At 35.1% G+C, this 21802-nt stretch overlaps 1 protein-coding gene across 13 annotated transcripts in view; it reads left to right on the top strand.

The window, feature by feature from the left end:
* The window catches only part of KANSL1L (KAT8 regulatory NSL complex subunit 1 like), a 139213-nt gene that overhangs the window by 32605 nt on the left and 84806 nt on the right, over positions 1 to 21802 (top strand). For all 13 annotated transcript variants that reach the window (XM_070270438.1, XM_023642246.2, XM_070270436.1 and 10 more), the window contains exon 3: positions 13915 to 14056. In XM_070270438.1, coding sequence (XP_070126539.1) covers positions 13915 to 14056 — 142 coding nt within the window. The remainder of the gene's footprint in view (positions 1 to 13914; positions 14057 to 21802) is intronic.

Here is a 21802-nt window from a genome sequence, read left to right as displayed (position 1 = left end):
CTGTGGTGGCATCTCTTCTTTCATTTTTGATATTAGTAGTTTGTGTCATCTGTTTTTTTCTAGTTAGCCTGGCAAGAGTCTTATAAATTTTACTGATCTTTTCAAAGAACCCCCCCCCCCTTTTTTTTCCCTGAAGATTGGCACCTGAGCTAACATAGGTTGTCAACGTTGTTTTTTTTTTCTTTTCCCTTCTTCTCCCCAAAGTCCCCCAGTACGTAGTTGTATATTCCAGTTGTAGGTTCTTCTGCTTGTACTATGTGGGTTGCCACCTCAGCATGGCCTGATGAGTGGTGCTAGGTCTGTGCCTAGGATCCAAACCGGCGAAACCCTGGGCCGCCAAAGCGGAGTGTGAGAACTTAACCACTCAGCTACGGGGCTGGGCCCAAAGAACCGCTTTTTGGTATTCTTGATTTTCTTGATTTTTCCCAAAGGATTTCAAGTTTATTGATGTCTGCTGTAATTTTTCTTTCTTTCTTTTTTTGTACTTACTTTGGATTTAATTTGCTCCTCTTTTTTTAGTTTCCTAAAGTGGAAGCTTACATGATTGATTTTTAAATCTTTCTTATTTTCTAATCTATGCATTTGGTGCTATAAATTCTGTGCTTTTCCCCGTAAGCACTGTTTTTACTGCGTCCCACTCGTTTTCATGACTTGCATTTGCATTTTCATTTAGTTCATAGTATTTTTAAATTCCTTTTGAGATTTCTTCTTTGTCCCCTGTATTACTTAGAAGTGTGTTGTTTAATCTCCAGGTGTTTTGGAATTTTCTGTTTAATTTTTCTGTTACTGACTCTTAATTTAATTCCATTGTGATCTGAGAACAGACATTATATGATTTCTGTTTTCTTAAACTTGTTCAAAGTGTGTTTTATGGCCCAGAATGTGTTCTCTTTTAGTGACTGTTTCATGTTAGCTTGAGAAGAATGTTTAATCTGCTGTAGTTGGATGAAGTAGGCTATAGGTTAATGGTGATTTTGAGTTCAGCTATGTTCTTGCTGATTTTCTGCCTTCTGGATCCATGCATTTCTGATAGAGGGAATGTTAAAGTCTCCAACTTTAATAGTGGATTCATCTATTTCTCCTTGCAGTTCTGTCATTTTTTGGCTTACATCATTTGATGCTCTTTTGTTAGACACATATACGTTAAGGATTGTCATCTTGTTCTAGTGTTGACCCTTTTATTAATATGTAATAGCCCTCTTTATCCGTGATAACTTTAAAAGCTCTGAAGTCTGCTTTGTCTGAAATTAATATGGCTACTTCTGCTTTTTTTTAATTAGTGTTAGCATGGCGTAACTTTCTCCATCCCTTAACTTTTAATCTGTATGTATCTTTATATTTAAAGTGGATTTCTTATAGACAATTTCTTATAGTTGGGTCTTGTTTGTTGATCCACTCGGACAAACACTCTTTTAATTATGTGTTTAAACCATTGATGTTTAAAGTGATTATTAATGTAGTAGATTAATATCTACCGTATTTGTCATTTTCTTCTGTTTGTTGCCCTTGTTCTTTCCTCCTATTTTTGTCTTCTATACTTTTCCTGCCTTTTGTGGTTCTAATTGAACATATTATATGATTTCATTTCTCTCCTTTCTTAGCATGTCAATTATACTTGTTTTAAAAAACTTTTTTTATTGGTTACCCTAGAGTTTGTGGTATACATTTACAGCTAATCCAAGTTTACTTTCAGATAACACTATACTTCTTCCCAGGTACTGCAAGTACCTTACATTACCAAAATAACCATGATTCTTACCTTCTGTGCCTTGTATCACTTCTGTTATTCATTTCACATGTATACATAAGCATATATAGGTATATATAAGCATGTACACACATACATACATAATCAGTTACATTGTTATTATTATTTTGAACAGTTAAATCCGTTATCTGTTAGCTCCATTTAGAATAAGAAAAATAGAAGTTGTTATTTTACCTTCAGTTATTCCCCAGTGTTCTTCCTCTGTTTATGTAGATCTGAGTTTCTGACCTATATAGCTTTCTTTCTTGCTGAAAAACTTCTTTTAAAAATTTGGCGGCTAGAAGAAAGATGTCAATATAATGTGGAATTTGGCTTGGGTTTTTCCAAACCACTTCAAACACATTACTGCTTTCAAATGATCAGGGGTAAGCTTTTTCACAACTAAAGAGAAAGTCTTAGTGGTATAAGAAAAATGCAGGAAATTCTGTAAAAATACTCTCCTATAGTGCAGTGAGTCGCTGGTTAATTGGCTTAAAATATTGCTATATTATGCCCCTACGTTAAAAGATCTGAGGAAGTTGCAGGTTTCATTGAAGAAGCTATGAAGATAATTCCCTTGTGTTAAAAAGAAACTGATTGATGAAGAAGGCTATCTGAATAGTATTTTAAATTTCTATTAAACTGGTTTCCATTAGAAGTGAATGTCTTCAAGGAGCCACATCAAAGGAAGAAGCACGAGCTCCATGATATGAAGCTGTAAAGGGTGGACTGGCTTGTTCTTAATACAAATGCCAGTGGAAATTTAACTGTACTAATATTTTTATGAGGATTGTTACTGTTTTATTAGAACTCAGATTCAAAATTTTCTTAGATTTTGAGCCATCTGGCTCTGTTTTTTTCATAAGTTCAGTTACTTTTTTTTTTTTTTTTTTAGCAGAACAGGGGTTATTCAGGAATGCATATACGATATTGTAGCAGAAACACTTGTCCTCAGTTCTGGGTTAGTGGTAGTCACCTTTTTGAGTAACAACGGTGGCCGAATCATCCTTTGTCTCATTTCTGTTCAGTACCATCATCGTGACTGGAAGGGCCATCACTTGCCCATTTGTGTGCAGTGGAAAAAAGGGCTCCTCCCTCTGAGCAGAGTTAGATTTGGAGTGCACAACTCCTGCTGGATTTTAGCCCTGCTTGGCCTTTCAGTTGGGCCCTTGCGCAGTGTATAGGTTGGAAACACTGCATGGGGGCTTGGCTTTCTGAACAAAAGAGGCACCACGTACAAACACATACACACACGCAATGCTTATTGAACTGCTGAAGTTCATGACTTCAAACTGTTCCTTTAGCAAATATATTTTGATTAGTTTAAAAATTCATTTATTTCCTTTACTTATATGTCCCTAGTTATCACTGTTTGGTGTTATGCAAGGATTTTAAAAACACAGTTAAGACTATACTTAACAGACCATTAAGTTTCAAGATTCTTTCCATACAAGAGAAAGGTGGTAGTGTTGATAGAATACATAAGTCTGCCTTAATGTCTCCGTTTTTCTTTCTCTCTTCCTTTCTTTGGCTGGGGGCAGGGTGCAGGGATAGATGATAGGAGAACAAGACTGCATTTGCCAATCTGATTTGTGAATTCTTTTAAACTAACACTGAAAATTTCAGATTAGGCACTTGACACACTGGGTTCTGCCAGAGTTCTAGGCAGAATTGCACAATATATTAAGATTATTTTTGTTCCCTTTCATTTCTACTGCCTTTGGGAACAGTCTCAGATTGTCCTTGGACATCCTAAACCTCACCCTTTAACTTGCCAGATTTTCCTAGAGTTCACAACTGTTTTTTTATTTCTTTTTTTTTTTTTTTTTGCTTGTTTGTTTCTTCTGTGTGTGTTTATAACTAGGTAGAATATTAACATTAACTTTTATGGCAATAAGGTTTAATCTTCTTAAAGACAGTAAACATTTTAAATAAACACTTGTTAAGCTAAATGACCCTAATGGCATAAAATATTTTTGAGGGAGGGGTGCATTGCTTAGGGTATGTGCTAAGCTGTCATAACAAGAAGACCTCAACATGAATATGTAGAATTTATTTTTCTCTCATTTAATAGTCAGGCATTAGGTATGCTTCACAATGCTTTGCAAGGACATGTTGGCATTGCTGTCCTCTAGGATGCTGCCCTTGCCTGCATTGTTGAAGCAAATTGACCAGTACTTCATCTGATTTCCACACCCAAGATTCAGATGTTGCACACGTTATTTTGGCTGACATCTAATTGTCAAGGACTTAGTTACATACGCACACATAACTGTAAGTAAGGCTGGGAAATATAATCTCTAGCTCAGCTGCCAGCTAAAAGTCAAGGGGTTATATTTTCAAAAAAGAAAGGAGAATGGATATTGAGGGAAGATAAGCAGTCTGTTCGGTTTGCCTCTTTGGCCACCCGGATACACTTGTACTCCCTTCTTGTAGAGAAAACACATCAGTTCCTCAAGATTACAGCTCAAAGTCACGTTCAATGAATGGGCTAAAGTCCTCTCTGTCAGATCCAGATGTGGTTCCTTATGATATGGTGACTATAAACTAATAGACTAGTTTTGTAACCTTCTTGCCTTCTTGTTTCTTGTATGTATATTGGAGTAGAGACAGGAAAGCTACAATAAAATCTCCCACAGAAAATGGAAGAATGGGATATGCATGATAGCTCCTGGTCCTAACAATAATTAATAAAACTTCTTGCTTGGAAGTGGAGTTAAGGTCTTGGTAAGATCCTAATTCTGCTTTCTGAGTGAAGTTCCTTTGTCTTTTGTCTTCCATAGTCTCTGAATGCTCTTTGGGAATTATTCCTTATCCATTATCCTTTGTGTTATATCTGAAGTGGGTGTTGCAGAGTGTGTCTTTATTGGAGGCTGCACTGCATTCTCACCCTGCTTCCTTTTGGTGCAGATTTGGGCTTCCCAGGTAGAGCGTGTTAGGCTTGTGGCCTTTTTTTTGCTGATAGAGTTCCCTCAAAAATGGAGGTTTCCATTCTGTTTGCCTTGAGTCAGTTTAACCTGAAAATATCACTGCCAAAGACCTCATTTGTTCGTAGTTGTTAAACCTACAGTCTAGTTAATTTAGTGGTTATTTTCCCCAGACCATCCAACTCTCCCTCAATTTAATGACTGCTACCTTGAGGGCACCTGAAACAGTAAATTTGGGTAAGAATTAATCTGATTTTTGCTTCTAGACTGGCTCTCATTGTGTGGCTTAGAACTCTTAAGAGAGATTCTTGGAATACATTTCTTTGTTGTCAGCTGTAGAGAAACAGTTGGCTTTTCTAATCCTTCAAGGCCCTGTATTATTGGATTATCCATTAAGTTAGAAGTGGATTGTAGTCCGAGAGCTTCTCTAAGCAGAGTTATGCTCTCTTTTTTCTCTGCTTGTAAACCGACTAATTCTTGCCTAAATTCATTTATATAAGGCTTAAAAGAGGGAACAGCCAACACATTACAACATTATGACTTCTTCCAGTTGCTTCTGCTAGAACTATAGTCTCGGCAGGCACTTGGGCTGTCTTTTAAATGATCATGTTTTACTAGTACAGTATATACAGTATAGTATAGAAAGGATCCCCAACTATAATGTTTCTTTCCTGTCTGCTTGGTATCCTACCCCTAAGTTAATACCACATGTTTTGGATTTCTCTTATGGCCCACCCTATTGGTCATAACAGTTTTTGTAACATTTAGCATAAAGGCTAATTTGTTGTAAGAAAGAGACTTAAAACTATAGTGGCTCAAAGATGATTTAACTGTTTTTCTTACTGAACGGTTGAGAGGTAGATAGGTGATACAGGATAGATAAATATCTCTGCTTCTTTGAAATAGTCCAAGAATGCCCCAAAAAGGAATCCATGAATCACTTTTAAGATTTTTTTTTTTTAAAGATTCTGGCCCAGTAAGCAACTATAGTTTTTTTAAAAGGCAATGAAATTCTGAGTATGAAATCTTAGAAACAAAATAGAAACTGTTTTAGAGAAAGAGAAAGTGAGGGGTAGATTGCTATCATGCATAGGCACGTGAAAGTTCTTTGGTTTTAGTCATAATGGAGTGGAGTTACTACACTTGCTCTTTGGTTGTAAATAACTAGAAAATAGTAACTGGACAAAGTACATGAAACAGTCACTGTTTTCAGAAAATAGACATAAGGTAATAGAAGGCAGAGATTCAGTGATTCCTGAGAAAAGAGAAAAAGATGAGATGAGCCCTATGATTGCGATTGCTCTTGTTTTCTGCCTGGAGTCACTTTCTGTTATCTGGTGCAGGGAGAGGAAAGCCAAGTAGAGCACAGTAGTCTTGCTTGATTGAGACAAAGATTAAAGTGGGGAGGCTGAGATAGCTGGTATTGGTAGATGAGAAGACAGAAGAGGAGGGACCTATGCATGCAAAGAAAGAGCTACAGATCTTCACATGGTCCTCCTGAGGCCTCTTTGAATGCCAAGCTGTGCATGTGCAGGTGACACTCCATAAGGACGAAGAACTATTAGGAAGCTATAATCTGAGTAATGTCCACTGCTAATACAGGGTTGAGAAATGTTTGAATTCTGAATAAGCAAAGTGGAGAGACTTTGTTGAACATCTGGCGCATTCAGTAGAGACCCCAGAAAGGTCACACTTCCAGATTAAGGCTGAGTTAGCCCTAGTAAGTGGCTACTCCATACTTGCTCTAACAGGTCTTAAACGCAAGCTGAAAAGAATGAAGTTGAACAGCGAGTAATTTAATAATCTGTTAAAACAAAATTTATTACTCTTTAAAGGAAGACCATAAAATCCAAAGATTGAACAACATAGTGTTCATAGTGTCTGTAATAAGTACATATGTGTATATACATACACACATATACACATGTGGACATACATATCCAACTACTAGTCATGCAAAGAAGGAAGATAAAAATCATCAATAGAAATAGACACAGAAATGACAGAGATGATGAGATTAGTTGGCAAAGACTTTAAAATATTGTAAATATGCTCAAGTACTTAAAAAGAAAACACAAACTAACGAGAGAAATTGAAAATACAATAAAAACCGCTGAATTTTCAGGGGAAAAGTACAATATCGAAAGTGAAAACTGCTTCTGCTTAACAAGAGACTAGACATGCAGAAGTAGCCAATAAATTTTAACATACAGCAACAGAAACTATCCAAGATGAAGCTCATAGGATAAAAAGACCAAAAAGAAAATGAACTAACATCATTGACCTAGGGACAAAAAGTTCTAACATATATGTAATTGGAGTTCTAGATATAAAAGGCAGGGGAGACAGAAAAAATATTAGGAATTTTCCAAATTTGCTGAAAACCATAAAACCACGGATCCCAGAAGCTGAAAAATCACAAGCAGCGTAAAATGAAAACCATACCAAGGTGTACTGTACTCAAATCATTAAGTTCTAGTGATAGAGAGAAAATCTTAAAAGCAGTAAAGGGGGGGAGACATTTTATGTAGGGGGGCAAAGATACGAAAAAAGTCATTACTCACTTCCCATCAGAAGGTAAGCAAGCCAGAGAACAATGGAATGATAATTTAAAAGCTGAAAGAAAAGAAAAAAATCAATCCAAAATTATTTTAAAAAACAAAGGCAAAAATAACATTTCCAAGTAAACAAAAGCTGAGAAAATTTGCTTTCAGTATACCTGTAATGTACTACAAGAAATCAGAAATGATCTTCAGACTGAAAGTAAATGATACTGACTGAAAAGTCAGATCTATACAAAGGAAAGAAGAAGTGGTAAGAAATGGCTAATATGTAGGTCTGAAATTGTGGACTTTAAACTGTGCGTTTCTGACTAACTCTTGGATCAAAGGAGAAATCACAGGACAGTTTGTCAAGTGTTTTGAATGGAATGAAAGTGAGAAAACCGTGTATAAAGTTTTGCAGGCTGCAGCTGCTAGAATCCTGAAGTGGTGCTTAGGTGAAAACTTATGGTTATAAATGCTTGTATTAGAAAAGAGGAAAGGTGTAAAGTCTGTGGCCTCAGTCTCCCCCTTAAGAAACTACAAAAACGTGAGCAAATTAGGGGCTGGCCTGGTGGTATAATGGTGAAGTTTGTGCGCTCCACTTCGGTGGCCCAGGGTTCACAGGTTAGGATCCTGGGTCTGGACCTACACACCACACATCAAGCCATCCCACATACAAAATAGAGGAAGACTGGCACAGATGTTAGCTCAGGGACAATCTTCTTCAAGCAAAAAGAGGAAGATTGGCAACAGGTGTTAGCTCAGGGCCAATCTTCCTCACCAAAAAAACAAAACAAAACAACTCAAACCAAGAAGAAGGAAAAAATGATAAAGAGTGAAACCAATGAAATATAAAACACAAAGGCAATAGAATCAGTGAAACCAAAAGCTCGTTCTTTGAAAAGATTAAGTTGACAAACTTCTAGCTAGATTGATCAGGAAAAGAATTATTAATAGCAGGAAATAAAAGCATCACAATAAAAGCATTATAATGCTTATAAATGTTATAGGCATTAATAGAATAATCAGGGAATATGATGAGCAATTTCATGCTAATAAGTTCAGCAACTTAGATGAAATAGACTTAGTGCTTGAAAGACACAAATGACCAAAAGTGACACAAGGAGAAATAAAAAACCTGAAAAACTTTATATTAGAGAAATCAAGATAATAATTAAAAACTTTCTCTCATAGGAAACTCCGGGCCCAGATGGCTTCAGTGGTTAATTTTATTGAAACTTAAGAAATAAACAATAGCAACCCTACACTAACTCCTTCAAAACATAGACAGAGGAGGGAACACTTCTTGACTCATTTTATGAGGCCAGCGCTAGGTTGATTGCAAAATCAGACAAAGACATTACAAGAAAATAGCAGATCAATATCTCCTTTGACTGTAGATGCAAGATATCCCTAGTGAAATAGCAAATAGAGTCTAGCAAAATATAAAAAAGCTAACACATTGTGACCAAAGGGGTTTATACCAGGAAGCAATGTTGATTTAACATTCAAAAATCAAAGAAAAAAGGAGAAAGAACATATGATAATTTCCATAGACACCGAAAAAACACTGCACAAGATTCACACCCACTTGTGATAAAAACTTAGAACAAACCCAGGATAGACTTCTTCAATCTGATAAAGGACATTTACAAAAAATATGTAGCTAACGTTACATTTAATGATGCGAGACTGAATGCGTTCTCCATAAGATCAGAAAGAAGGTAAAGATGTCCACTCACAGGCTTATAATTAACATTATACTGGAATTCCTAGCCAGTGCAGTGAGGTAAGAAAAATAGTTAAAGGCATCCAGATTAAAAATAAATAAATAAAACTTTTTATTTGCAGTTGACATGATAATATACATAGAAAATCCTAAGGATTCTATGAGGAAGCTACTAAAATTCCCAAATGAATTTAACAGGGTCATGTCACCCTACAAAAATGAATTGTATTTTTATATACTAGCATCCAGACAATTTATGGATGTTACATACTAGCATCCAAACAATTTATGGATGCTTTATACTAGCACCCACAAACATGAAACACATAGAGATACATTTTAATAACTGTACAAAACATAGATGAGAAAAATTAACAGTATGTAAATAGAGAAATAATACCTTATACATTGATTGGAAGATTCAGTGTTAAAGTGTTAACTTTCCACCCATAGATCTGTAGGTTCAGTGCAATCCTAATAAAAATGCTGCTACTTTTTTGTCTTTTTTTTTTTTTTTTTGGTAGAGATTGACAAACTAATTCTCAAATCTAAAATGGTCAAAACAATATTGAGAAAGAATAAAGTTGGAGAATTTACACTACTGGATTTTAAGAATTACTCTAAACTGCAATAATAGTGTGGTATTGCGTTAAGGTGTTGACATAGTTAGATATCCTATCTATATGTCAACATATATGTATTCTATATATATGTGTCTATGTATAATAAATACAGTATTTCAAATATATATTCAAAAAGATAATCTTATCTATTCAAGGATAGTTTTTTTTTCTATTAAAGGATAATAGAATCTTTAACAAGTGATCAGGTCTAGATATCTTTCAGAAGAAATTGAATCAGGGCTTTTACTTCACACCATACACAGAAATTAACTTGAATAGGATTATAGATCTAAAAACTAAAACACTAAAACTTCTTGAAATTTTAGAAACGTGAATAAATCTTTATGACTTTGTGTTAGGCAAAGATTTCTTAGGACATAAAAAGAAGTATCCATTAAGGAAAAGTTTGATAAATTGGGCTTCATCAAAATTAGACTCTTGCTGCTCCAAAGACACCATTAGGAAAGTGAAAGGCAAGCTGCAGACTGGGAACTGTAAGTATTTCCAATACATACAGTCTGACGTGGGTCTTGTATCAATAAGAAGATAACCCAATTAAATATGAGCAAAAGATTTGAACAGACACTTCATCAGGGAAGTCATAATCCCCTGAGAAGCATAGGAAGCATATGAAAACGTGCTTTACATCAGGGGTTGAAAACTATGGCACATGGACCAAATCTGGCCCATTGCCTGTTTCTGTAAACAAGGTTTTATTGGAACACGGTCACATCCATTCATTTATGACTGTTCTTTAAAGCGATAATGGCAGAGTTGAGTAGTTATTAAAGAGACCATGTGGCCCACAAAGCCTAAAATATTTACTATCTGCCTCTTTACAGAAAAAGTTTGCCAACCCCTCGTCTAAATGAATCAAATTCTAGGGAAGTATAAGCTCTTCCTAGGTTAGCAAACACTAGTGGAGAAGTTTGGACTAATTTAATGTCTTTTTCCTGGGACAAACCTTATTTTTCTTGAGATTGCCATTTTTCACAATTGGATCTTCTTTTTTGATTTTTTTATCATAGTTAATTCGTTGTTATTAGTAAGCTAACAAAATCTTTACATTAAAGGCAAAAAATTTATACAGGTCCCTCTTTAAGTCTTGGTAACTTAAGATGTAATCTTAGAAAGCTCTGCCTCATTCTGTGGAAATACACATCACAGTCATACAGGGATGTGGATCCGTGATGTTGACAAGAAGGTAGTACCACAGAAACTACTGAAAACCACTTGGTTTACACAGCTGGTACCTGCTTCCTTCAGCAAGTTAAGTGGTGACTGCAAACAAGCAAGGGTGGAGATTGAAGGCATTTGCCAGCTTTCTGGAGACTGACTGGTCTCACTGCCCAGGTTCCACTCATAGGTGCCTCTGCCCTGATCTTTACTGGAAGTAGGAGCCCCACTGTGTGATCAGCATGTGGTGGTCTGTGGTCAGTTCAACACACCGCAGATAGGTGCAGGGAGCCAATGTTCTGAGTGGCCTGGCAGTCCACGCTTATACTCTGGGTATGCCTCGTATTCTTACTGGTTTGTTGTTGCCACAGCTATGTTCTGATTGGTTACACTCTAAGTTAGATAAGCCATTGCATCATTGGTTATGTAAGTTGTTTACATAAAGCATGTTTTGTCTTTGGGCTACAACAGGTGTTAATCTTGTTAGAGTGAGACAGCCATATGCTTATCTGTAAGATGTTTACAACTATAATTATTTTTAGGAAAAACATGTTTTCAGGCAAGGGAGCATTTTTGGTGGAAATGCTTATCACTTTTAAGCATAGCAAACAGATTTTATTCACTCCTATTAAAATGTAGGAAAATTAATTTCACATGTCACAAAGCCCCAGCTTTATTTAGTTTACTTAAATTTAATCTGATATTACTATTTTTCTATGTTAGTATAATTTAATGTAGTGTATGGACATAAGTGATTTTTGTAAACTTAATTTTAGTATCAGAATATTTGAACTAGAAGTACAATGACATGAACTCCATAAAATTTATCTTTTTATTATATTTGACCATTGGCTAATCATCAGTTTGATAACCAAGCAAAATTGCAATGTTATAGGGAAATTTTTCAACTGAAATAAAATTTAATGAAAGAATGTTTAAGATTATCTTTGATTTCCCCATACTTACTCCCATGCTGTACTTCTGCAAATCCTATCAACTCTAAAATGAACCTTGAATCAGTCCTTTTATCTTCATCTCTTCTTTATCTCCCACTCCCTTCCCAGTCCAGGCCATTTTCATCTTTTATTCAGTGTTTTTGTCAGAACAGGCTCTTGTTAGAGTAACAAATTAACCTCCTAATCTCAGTAGTTGAACCCAGCAAAGGATTACAATGTGGTTTGGGCTGTGGTCCTCCTTCGTCTTGGAGCTGTCTTATCTGCACTAGTGGTTTGAACGTTGTCAGGTGGACTGGAGATGACTTGGTCACTTTTGTTCACAGCCCATTGGCCAAAACTAGTCACATGGCTCCAACCTAAGTGCAAGAGAGGCTGAGAAAAGTAGGACAGCACGTGACATATTTGGAGGTCACAATTATCTGTACCACATCCGTGTTATTATAGTTGCATTCTAATTGATTCTCTTATTTCCTCTAATGCCCCCACTACAGTGCTTTTTCTACCTAGTAACCAGAGTGCTTGGAAAAAAATACTTTTGTTACCACCTTGTTAATAATTTCCTTTTTGCATAAAATCCAGCACTTTGCTCTGACTTGTGCAAGTGCTGCGTGATATGGCCCTTACCTTGCTCACTAATTTCGTGATTGGCAGTTAGTGTTATTAAATATTACCTATGAATAGTATATTTTGAATAGGCATTCTCTTTTGTCCATAGTTAAGAAAATATGATTTAAAAGTGTCAAATTTACAAAATCGCAATAATGACTATAAACTGAATAAATAATATACAAGAGAAGTCCTAATTTATATGAAGGTTTCCTCAATCACATTGTATACAATTAGACTAGCCTTTGGGGAATGCTGCTGTAATTTAAAATCCTTTTATAATGAAAAAATTCCGTATAGTAAAGTTACAATAATTGTATTCTGTTTCTCTGACAAAAATGATCTCTTAGAATAAATGTTTTCTCTGGCTAAAGTTATATGAAAGGCATTCCATTATGATTAAATGTGTAAAAATTGATAAACTTTATTTTTTAGAGCATTTTAGGTTCGTAGCAAAATTGAACAAAAAATAGAGTTCCCATATACCTCTGTCCCTACACAATATAACCTCCCCCACTGTCCATATACTGTCCCAGAGTAGTGCATTTGTAACCATCTGTGGACCTGCACTGACACGTCATTACCACTCAAAGTCCACAGTTTACATTAAGGTTCACTCTTGGTGGGTTTTATGGGTTTTGACAATAAATGCAGTTTTTAGGCATTTTTCATGAAGTTTGTGTTTTGCTATTAAATAGTTCTTGCCCCTCAGTTATACCTTCTGTTTCTGTCACGTTTTTCCTTGGCAATCTGAAGCCTAATTAATTATCCCAAACACACATGCACGCACACACACACTCTAATTGTTTTCTAGTTGGAGTGGTTGGAATATTTTCTTCAAGTAATTAATTTATAATCTCACAAAATATAGATTAGAGCAGTGCTCTTGCCAAAAGATAGAGGAGATAGGGTTCAACCCTTATTTTCAAACATGCATGAAGGAAATGCTTGATAAAAATTCTTTGTCATCTCTGGGCTGTGAATTCTGGGAATCAGATTTTTAACCTACTGTTTATCTTAATAAACATCTCAAGTCGTATGTATTTGTTACACTTATTTGAAAAGTAGCAGAGCATTCATATTGTTGATCATTTTTAACAATTTCTTTAAATTTATTTTAAGTATTTAATTAGGTAATAGTGATTCCTGTTATAACAACACAAATTACATATAGTAAAATTGAGTACTCTGGTTTGTAACATGGATTTAAATCTAGCACAGTTCAAATGACTTGTCAGATACTTGACATCTGCTTACGTGAAAAGCTTTGTAACAGTTTACATGGTGTTAATATTTTCGTTCTTGTTTCCTTTCCTTTGCTGGCCCACTCCTATTTCAGCCCTTGAGCATTAATAAAGTATTAAGTAGCAAAGGAGATTATCCTACTACTGGATGTTGAATAAAAACAGGTGTTTGTGGGGCAGAAACATAAAGAAATTAAATCTTTTTCGTTTATAAGAAGTTGATATGCCATTCTTCTTTCATGTAATTAGGTGTTTTGTAAAGGACTTTGGGATTGTATGACAGGAGTCAAGGAAGGTACTAAGCAGTCTCTGAAAACTTGATTGCCTTTGTGCTTTGACTAATGGCGTTTGTCTTGTTCACAGTAACTGTAGTACTGAATGGAAGTGGCTTGTAGACAGAGCAAGAGTTGGCAGCCGATGGACGTGGCTTCAAGCCCAGATTTCCGAACTAGAATACAAAATCCAACAGCTAACGGATGTTCACAGGCAGATTCGTGCCTCCAAGGTATTGTCTGTGTTCTTCTATTTTTAAAAAAGTTATTACTGTTTTAGTTTCTACTCAGCTCTCCACACAAAATAGTTGTGACAAGGCTTTATACGAATGTAGTTAATGTTAAGATTTTTGATATATTAATTGCTGTAAGTTGAAGCTATCTTTGTAATGCCTTTGTATTTATCACGATCATTTTATCATACTTTAGCAGTTCAGAACTTCTTTATTGAATTCCAGTTAATAGAAATGATATATATATCTTTATAAACCCCTACTTTCTTGACATTTATTTTAACATATGTGTGGAATTCTGGGTGTACCTTATTGGGATCTCCTTAGAGTTTTTTTGTTTTGCTTCAATAAAAATTATGAACACATATAAAACTGCTAGAAAGCAATACAGTGAATACCTGTGTACCCACCCCCAAATGTATCGAATGTTAAATTTTTCCTAGTTTGGGTTTAGTTTTTAGAATAATAATAAAGCATGTCCTGTACAGCTGAAGTACTTGTATAGTACTTCACATAATGCTGCAGAAGGTGAAGCTGAGCTGCTGTACTTTATAGAAAGGTGCTGGGCTGACCAGCCACGTGGAAAAGAGGAACTAAATAAAATAAGTAAAATGTATAGAGTATATGTAGCATATCTACATTTTTATACTTCCTGTGTGTTATTTAATTGTGTGAATGAAATGGAATTGTATGAATACAATGGAATGTTCATTTCTTCTCCTATTTTTCTATTGATAGACATGTACATTGTTTCAATTTTTCTGTCAGTAAAAACAGGAATGCAGTGACTATCTTTTACGTGTCTTTTTGTGAAACCGTGGAGAGCTTCTCTTGGGTAAATGGCTAAAATTGGAAATGCTGGATTTCAGGCCTGGCTGTCTCCAGTTTTCTTATACTCACTGATGTGATTGCGTGGTCAGTATGGCAGTGCTCCTGTTTCTCCACATCCTTGCCAACATTTTATATTTTCTGACTTTTTCATTTTTCTAGTATAATGGGTGTGAAATACTATTTTATTACTGTTTTAATTTAATTCTTCCTGAATATAGTGAGATTGGGCTTCAGTGTAATTGACCATCAAATTGTTTTTGTCTAAGAATTAACGTATCTCTTTCACTCTTTTTTTGGGGTGGTGGTAGTGGTGTGTGTGTGAATTCTTTTTAAATTTTGGATACTATTCATAGTCAGTTATAAGTAGTACAAACCTCATGTTGTAGCTTGTCTTTTCATTTTTTAGCATAGCTATTTTTGCACAGAGATTTTAACTTCAATGTAATTATATGGATTAATGTTTTCCTTTATGGGTTGTGTTTTTCTCTGTCTTGTTTACGAAATCCTACCTCTGATACTTAGTTCTGTATTTGTTGTGAGGTGATGACCTAACTTTCTCTTCCATGTGGCTAGTCAGCCCAGCACCTTTTTATAAATTATAGTAGTTCATCTTCACTTTCTGCTTTAGGTATTAAATCTTCTTTGAATGTTTGGTAGAATTCTCCAGAGAACCCATCTGGTCCTGGACTCTTATTTTTGGGGAGGTTTTTGATTACTGTTTCTATTTCTTTACTTGTGATTGGTCTATTCAGATTCTCTATTTCTTCCTGATTCAGTTTGGGGAGGTTGTAAGAGTCTAGGAATTTGTCCATTTCTTCTAGGTTGTTCGATTTATTGGCATATAGTTTTTCATAGTATTCTCTTATGATCCCTTGTATTTCTTTGGTATCCGTTGTGATTTCTCCTCTCTCATTTCTAATTTTATTTATTTGAGATTTCTCTCTTTTTTTCTTAGTCTGGCTAAGGGTTTGTCAATTTTGTTAATTTTTTCAAAGAACCAACTCTTTGTTTCATTGATCCTTTCTACTGTCTTTTTTGTTTCAATATTGTTTATTTCTGCTCTAATTTTATTATTTCCCTCCTTCTACTGACTTTGAGCTTTGTTTGTTCTTCTTTTTCTAATTCTGTTAGGTGTCGTTTGAGGTTGCTTATGTGAGATTTTTCTTGTTTAGTGAGGTGAGCCTGTATTGCAATGAATTTCCCTCTTAGGACTGCTTTTGCTGCTTCCCAAATGTGTTGGTATGGCGTGTTTTCATTTTCATTTGTCTCCAGATAATATTTGATTTCTTCTTTAATTTCTTCAATAATCCATTGTTTGTTCAGTAGCATGTTGTTTAGTTCACTTTCTGCTTTAAAATAACTTTAGTCATGTATTGAGTTTCCACATATGGATGAGTCATTACTGGACTTACTAATCTATATATCTAGCTTGATTATATAGCTTTATAATAAGTTTGCTTTTAATACGAAAGTCCCCCATGTTGTTTTTCAAAAATTTTGTGTCTATTTTCTTAGTCTTTTCATCCCACAACAAATTTTTTATTTCATTGATCTACCTTTTCCCTGTTTTCTAATTCGTTATTTTTTCTTCTTTTATTTTTTGTTTCATTTTCATTGGATTTACCATACCATTACTGCTGTTACTGTTTTAGCTTTTTGATCTTATAACTCTTATTTTCAGTTCATACTCAAGTATCACTTTGAGTATATACCATGTATTTAATTCTTTCATTGTTGTTCTGCTCTTAATATTTTTAGGTTTCCAATGTGATTGTCTTTTTAATCCAAGAGTTATTTAATAGTACATCTCTGTATTTCTGAACTCATGAAACTTTTTTTTTTCTAATTTATCATTTAAGTACATTGTAGTCTGTGAACTAATTAGCTTGTGTGGATTTCATTTTTTGTGATCAACTACTAATCAAATTTTGTAAATGCTCAATATATAATAGAAAAGAATGTATAGTCTTTATTTGTTGATTATAGAATTCTCTGTTTATTAAATTAAACTGGTTAGCTTTGTTGTATATACCTGCTATATCTTTATACATCCAGATCTTTCAATTTCTGATACAGATTTGTTAAAATTTTCCCCCATCATTGTGAATTTTTCAGTTTCTTCTAGAAATTGTGTTAGTTTTTGCTTCTTACATTTTGAAGTAATGCTGTTTGGTAGATGTAAATTTTTGATTATTCTAGGTGTTTCTTTCATAAGGTACATATAGCTAGATTTGAAAAATCCACTCTGATTAGCTTTATTTTTTATTTGCCCTTATTCTACTCTCTTTGTATTTGTGTCTTGTTTTTCACCTCTCTTTTGTTGGATTGGTAGAATTTGTTTTATTTCTTTCTTTTTCCTCTGCTGGTTTTGAAGCTATATATTATAGTTTCATCCTTTGTCATTACTCTTAATTTTTAACATACTTCCTTAACTAGAAGTAATTCTAACAATGACTAAAAGTACTCTATATTTTTGTACTTTTTTTTTAACTTAATACATGGATCTTAATACTTTTTAACTACTCATTGAATATATCTACTCCAATCTAGGTTTTTTTCTTTTTACACTCAATAAATTACATTTCTAACAGATTTCATAAAAAAATGGGCTTACTATTCTTCTGTGTTCTACCTATAAAATTAGGTTGTGGGTTAAGCTTCTGTAACAAAGAAACCCCCAAATATAGTGGCTTTATAAAGGTACATAACGTTTCAAAAGTGGGAGGGGTGAGTACAGGCTGGTGGAGCAACTTGGTTGTACAGGGTCATTCAAGGACTCAGGTTCCTTCTATCTTGATGCTCCACTGTCCTCTAGGATGTGCTGACTGCACTGTTGGACAGGGTGTCGTCATCTCCTCACTCCAGCCCTTGGGAAGTGAGAAGAGAAGTGCAGCAGGGTTTGTCTTTGAGGTGACTTGGAAGTTGCACTATGTTGTCTCACACTCCATTGGCCCAGATTCACCCTCACGGCTACAACTAGACAGAGGGGAATGAAGGCTGAGTAATACAGTCTCTCACTGAGAAGGTGTATGCAGAACTAAAACTCCAGTGGGGCTGGGGTCTTGTTGTAAAAAGGAGAGGAAAATGGATACTGGGAAGTGTTTGCACTCTGCTGTATTACCTTTTCTCTCTTGGTTTACTTCCTGCTGAAGTACATTCTTTAGTAGTTTTGACATTAAACTCCAAACATTTGAACTCTCTGTCTTTGTACGTCTCAAAATACGAACTCTCTTTGTCTTTGTATGTCTCAAAATACCTTTATTTTACCCTCACTCTTCAATGATAATTTTATTTGATATAAAATTCTGATTTGATAGTTTTCTTCCCTTAGTCCTGTAAAGACCCTGTGTCATTGTCGTCTTTGATACTGATGAGCAGTCTACTGTCAATGTAATTGTTTTTCCTGTGTAAGTACTCTGTCTTTTCTATCTGGCAACTTTAAATTTTTCTTGTTTATTTGATATTCTAGATACGTTTTTTCTCTTTTTGAGGAAGATTTTCCCTGAGCTAACATTTGTGCCAGTCTTCGTCTATTTTGTATATGGGAGATCACCACAGCATGGCTTGATGAGTGGTGTGTAGGTCTGTGCCTGGGATCTGAACCTGCAAACCCCAGGCTGCAAACCAGAGCATGTGAACTTAATCACTACACCACCCGTCCAGCCCCTGATGTTCTATATGTTTCTACTAACAGGTGTCTAATTATGGATTTGTCTTTATCTTGTTCTCAGAATACACATTTTTAACTGTACAATTCACTGAATTTTGACAAATACATAGTTGTGTAACCATCAGCACCATCTCCTCTCATAGTCCTTGACCTGCTGTTTCCAGGAAAGGAGAAAAGTGCTTGTTTTATAGGAAATTCGATAAAAATTTGCTTACTTTCTCACGCATTGATTTACAACTTCTATCAGGTATTCATGTTGAGATGTCCTGAAAGAGATGGGAATGTGAGATATTAGAGAAGGCAGGTTTATAAGAAGATGTAGGTTGGGAGTTATTTCAGTAGAAATGGCAGGTAAAGCTATGTTGTTATATTGTAGCAATTTTTAAATAAAATCCATTCACCTCTCTTTCCTTCCTTGTTTTTTTGCCTGCCTGCCTTCTCTCCGTCACTCTTTCTCTTCTTTCCTTTCACACATAGTTATTAGGTACCTAATATGTGCTTAGGGCATACAGTAGTGAACAAAACCTACAGCGTTCTTAAATTTTTAGGGTTTACAGTCTAATGGGGATAAAAGTTAAGCAAATGATTACACTGCTAAATACTGTTTTAATTCCAACCAGGGGAAATTTAAAATGAGATTTTTCTAGCTTAACGATATTTGTTTCCAAAAGATTATAAGCTGTTTGCTTGGAACTCAGAGTATATTTCCCATAGAAGCAATAATATAATGAGTTCTCATGCAATCCCATGAAGTCTTATTTAATCTAAATATTGCTAAATATCTATTTGTAACTTTTTTGTGTGTGGGAAACTGTATCCTACATGGTTAAACTGTGGACATAATGGAGATAATATTGTAGGGTTGATGGTGATTGGTCTGAAAAGAAAAAGCTGAGAAGGGGAGGAATCAGAACCCTTGAACCATGTGGTGAGCCCAACCCCACTGGGGTCTGCACATCAATAAAGATTAGTAAGTTTTAGGCTCTGTCTATCATTAGTTTGTATTCTGCTAGGGGAGATAGACCATTTAAATTGTTAATTGCAGTATAATGTAATATGCACAGTGATATATGTTTTTAATAAGATACAGAAGTGGCATAGTGAGAATACTTAACTCTTAGGGTTAGTTATCAGATGAAACATCAGTAAAGAGGGGATGCCTCAGTATGAGTTTGGAGGATAGATAGTAGTTTGCTTGATGAACTGATAAAACTGGGAAAGGGCATTCCTTAAAGGTTTGAAGGCATGAAACAACATGATCTGTTTTAGGAATGTCAAAGTAGTATGGTATTCAAAGGAGCAGAAAGTATGAGTTGTGCAAGGATGGGAGAGGAAGCTAAGGAGTGATGAATGTTGTTTAATGCCTTATGCAATTTGGTGGTGACATCGTAGGAGGTGAATATAGAAGGATAGACATAAACCTTAGGCTTACCTGTTCTGTCTGTTGGATTTGAGGGAACTATGTTCAAGAATAGTTTCCTGATGGAAGTTTCCTATTCAATAACTGTAGTTCTGTTTCTCATTTTGACTCTCTATTCACCTGGGCCTTCAGCTGTAGTGATTTCCTAATCCTTTCAAGATCACCAGCTAATTTCTCCTCTTTGGCATTTTTTTAAAGGATATATTGCAAGCGTTTTTATAGCAAATAGAGTTCTAAGAACAAGTCAAGTTTAAAATAATTTGGAAATTTCCAAGAAAGTGGGTTCCTAGTTAAATTGATGACTAAGTTTTATATTTGAATCTAGACAGTCTGGTCATATTTCTTTGACTTGAGAAAGGATATTTTAAATTATTCTGTGTGTTCTAAGCAGTACCATATAGTTGTTGTTTAAACATTTTAAAAAGTTTGATTATGTGTCTATGTAACACCTATTGGAATAAATTATTTTAGGGAAAGAAATCTAAATTTCCCAGTAATATATGGCCTTACATTTTTCTTGGTTCAGGCTAGATGCGTATCTGGCCCATTGTTCCCTTAAGAATCATACTATGTTTATTTTATGGGAAACGTCATTACAATTATGCTATCAAAATACAATATTTTCTCTATTTTGGTAGTTTCTCCTTACATTTCTTAAGGACTTAATCTAGATGTTTAATTGCTTATTTACGTGCATTTTAGTTGAGCTGTTATTATACTGAATAGGGAATGGAGCTCTTTCTTTGCTCTTATAGCTTCTTGAGTTATTGTAATTAAAAAATTGAGAAGAGTGGTTAATGTTCTCTTGAGTGAGACAGAACGTTTTATTTAACATGTCATGAAAGGAAAACACCCTTTCTTTTCAATTAAATTAGAGAGAAGGGGAAGGGAAAGAGATTGAGAGATGCTCTTTTGTAAATACCCTGTTTGAATCAGTGCTAGTTTGTGCCACTAGTCAGGAGACACACACTGAGGAGATCTGCTATTCCCTCTGCAAAATTTAGGTCTGTAAATTGTCATTTGCCCCTTCTTTGACACACTCTGGGTGGTCTAAATTTTGCTTAAATTTTTAGGGAGGAGAAAAAAGCAGACATTAGCACATTCCATCCCTTCCTTGTTCTTGCAACAGCCTTGTCATCACTTTACAACTTAGATGTTTCGCCTCTTTTCTCCTTCACCTTTCACTAGGACAACAGCTGCTTCTCGTTCTCAGAAAAAGGTAGAATAGTTTTCCTTGCTTGAGAGGCTGGCTATCCTATGTTAAATGGTTTCTCTTTTAGATTTCTTTTGTTATGTAATAGGGTCTTCCACGTTTTTTAAATGATACATTTTCTGTATTTTAACATTTTCATTTAAATTTGTGCTTAAAATTAGCTTTAGTGACCATATATAGTTAGTAGAGCTGTTGCTGAGGTAGTCGTCGATTTTTTCACACCCCGTCTTCTCTCTGGTGACCCTGGAGAGTTGGGGGGCTGTCTGTGGTTGTCATCAGGAACAGTGTCTTCTCTGGAGCAGCCAGTTCACTTTCGTCTTATGCTAGAGTTTTCACTCGTCTCAGTTGTTGGAACTCATCTTTCTAAAAAATTTTCATATTTCTGTTATTTGCCTTATTTTATCTATCATTAGACTATTCTTTTCCTGATTTTTTAAAAAAATCAGCCTTATTGAGGTGTAATTGACAAACAAAATTGTAAGACATTTAAAGTGTACATCACAGTGACCCAACACATGTATATTCTTCTCCTGACGTTTCAGAGCAGAAATGATCTCTGCAGTGTTTCCAGAGGATTGAATCTGTTTCCTTTTCTTTTCTGGTCTCGGCTAT

This window comes from Equus caballus, chromosome 6 (genome assembly GCF_041296265.1).
Source record: "Equus caballus isolate H_3958 breed thoroughbred chromosome 6, TB-T2T, whole genome shotgun sequence".
NCBI lineage: Eukaryota > Metazoa > Chordata > Mammalia > Perissodactyla > Equidae > Equus > Equus caballus.
This window is presented reverse-complemented; position numbering and strand designations above follow the sequence as displayed.